At 63.3% G+C, this 1,151-nt stretch overlaps 1 protein-coding gene across 1 annotated transcript in view; it reads right to left on the bottom strand.

Moving 5' to 3' along the window:
- The window catches only part of NUMA1 (nuclear mitotic apparatus protein 1), a 34,134-nt gene that overhangs the window by 5,713 nt on the left and 27,270 nt on the right, over positions 1-1,151 (bottom strand). The window contains exons 16-17 of the mRNA XM_032443378.1: positions 541-1,144; positions 148-216 (exon numbers count right to left, since the gene is read on the bottom strand). Of these exons, the coding sequence (XP_032299269.1) occupies positions 148-216; positions 541-1,144 (673 nt within the window). The remainder of the gene's footprint in view (positions 1-147; positions 217-540; positions 1,145-1,151) is intronic.

The raw sequence follows: 1,151 nt of genomic DNA, 5'->3' as shown, positions 1-1,151 counted from the left end.
CACCCATAGCACCCTGAGCATCCATAGCACCCTGAGCATCCCCACCCATAGCACCCTGAGCATCCCCACCCATAACACTGAGCATCCATAGCACCCTGAGCATCCCCACCCATAGCACCGAGCATCCCCACCCATCCACCCACAGACCTTAACTCTCTGCTGCTGGCTCCGCGTGGTTTTCTCGTGCTGTGCCAGCTTCTTGTTCAGCTCCTCCACCTGGTAGGACGCAGGTTGGTCACCCCAGGGCAGCAGGAAGGGGAGGGAGCCCCCCCTGCTCCCCCCAGCCCTGGCCGACCCCCTGCACACCCGCCTCCATTGCCAACAGTGGGATCAAGGAGGAGGCTCAGCCCCTAAGGGCCGTCACCTCCCCAGGGACAAGGGTCTCATCCTGCAAAGCCCCCCGGGACGGGGGCTTTGTCCCCCCCCACAGTGTGGGGCAGGGGATGGGGGTGACCCCATGAGGAGCAGCTCTGCCCCATTGGGGGGGGGAAGGGGGTGTGTGGGATAATGGGGGGGGCTGAATAATGGGGGGGGGGGGGCTGGATAATGGGGGGGGGTGGGTCTGTATAATGGGGGGGTCTGTATAATGAAGGGGGGCTGGATAATGGGGGGGGGTGGGTCTGTATAATGGGGGGGTCTGATTGTGCCTGTTCCCACCTGCTCCTCCATGCCCTGCACCCTGGTGCTCAGCTCCCTGCAGCTCAGCTCTGCCTGCTGTGCTCTCATTGCGCTCTGCTGCAGCTCCTTGTTCAGACGCTCCGACTCCGTCCTCAGCTCCTTGTTCTCCTGCTGCAGCTGCTCCATCGCCTGCAGCTTCTCCGCCAGCTCCAGGTTCTGCTGCTTCTTGGCGTCGTAGTGAGTTTTGGCCTTTTCCATCTGTGCCTTGTAGTGCTCGGCCGCCTGCTCCTTCTGCGCCAGCAGCTCCTGCAGCTCCGCCACCTTCTCCTGCTGCCGCGTGGCCTCGCTTTGCAGCTCCCCTTCCAGCACCTGCCATGGGAGGGAGTGGGTCAGAACCACCCCCAGCCCCACAGCAAAGCACCCCGAGCATCCCCACCCATAGCACTGAGCACCCATAGCACCCTGAGCATCCCCACCCATAGCACTGAGCACCCATAGCACCCTGAGCATCCCCACCCATAGCACCCTGAGCA

The sequence above is a fragment of the Coturnix japonica genome, chromosome 1 (genome assembly GCF_001577835.2).
Source record: "Coturnix japonica isolate 7356 chromosome 1, Coturnix japonica 2.1, whole genome shotgun sequence".
Lineage (NCBI taxonomy): Eukaryota > Metazoa > Chordata > Aves > Galliformes > Phasianidae > Coturnix > Coturnix japonica.
This window is presented reverse-complemented; position numbering and strand designations above follow the sequence as displayed.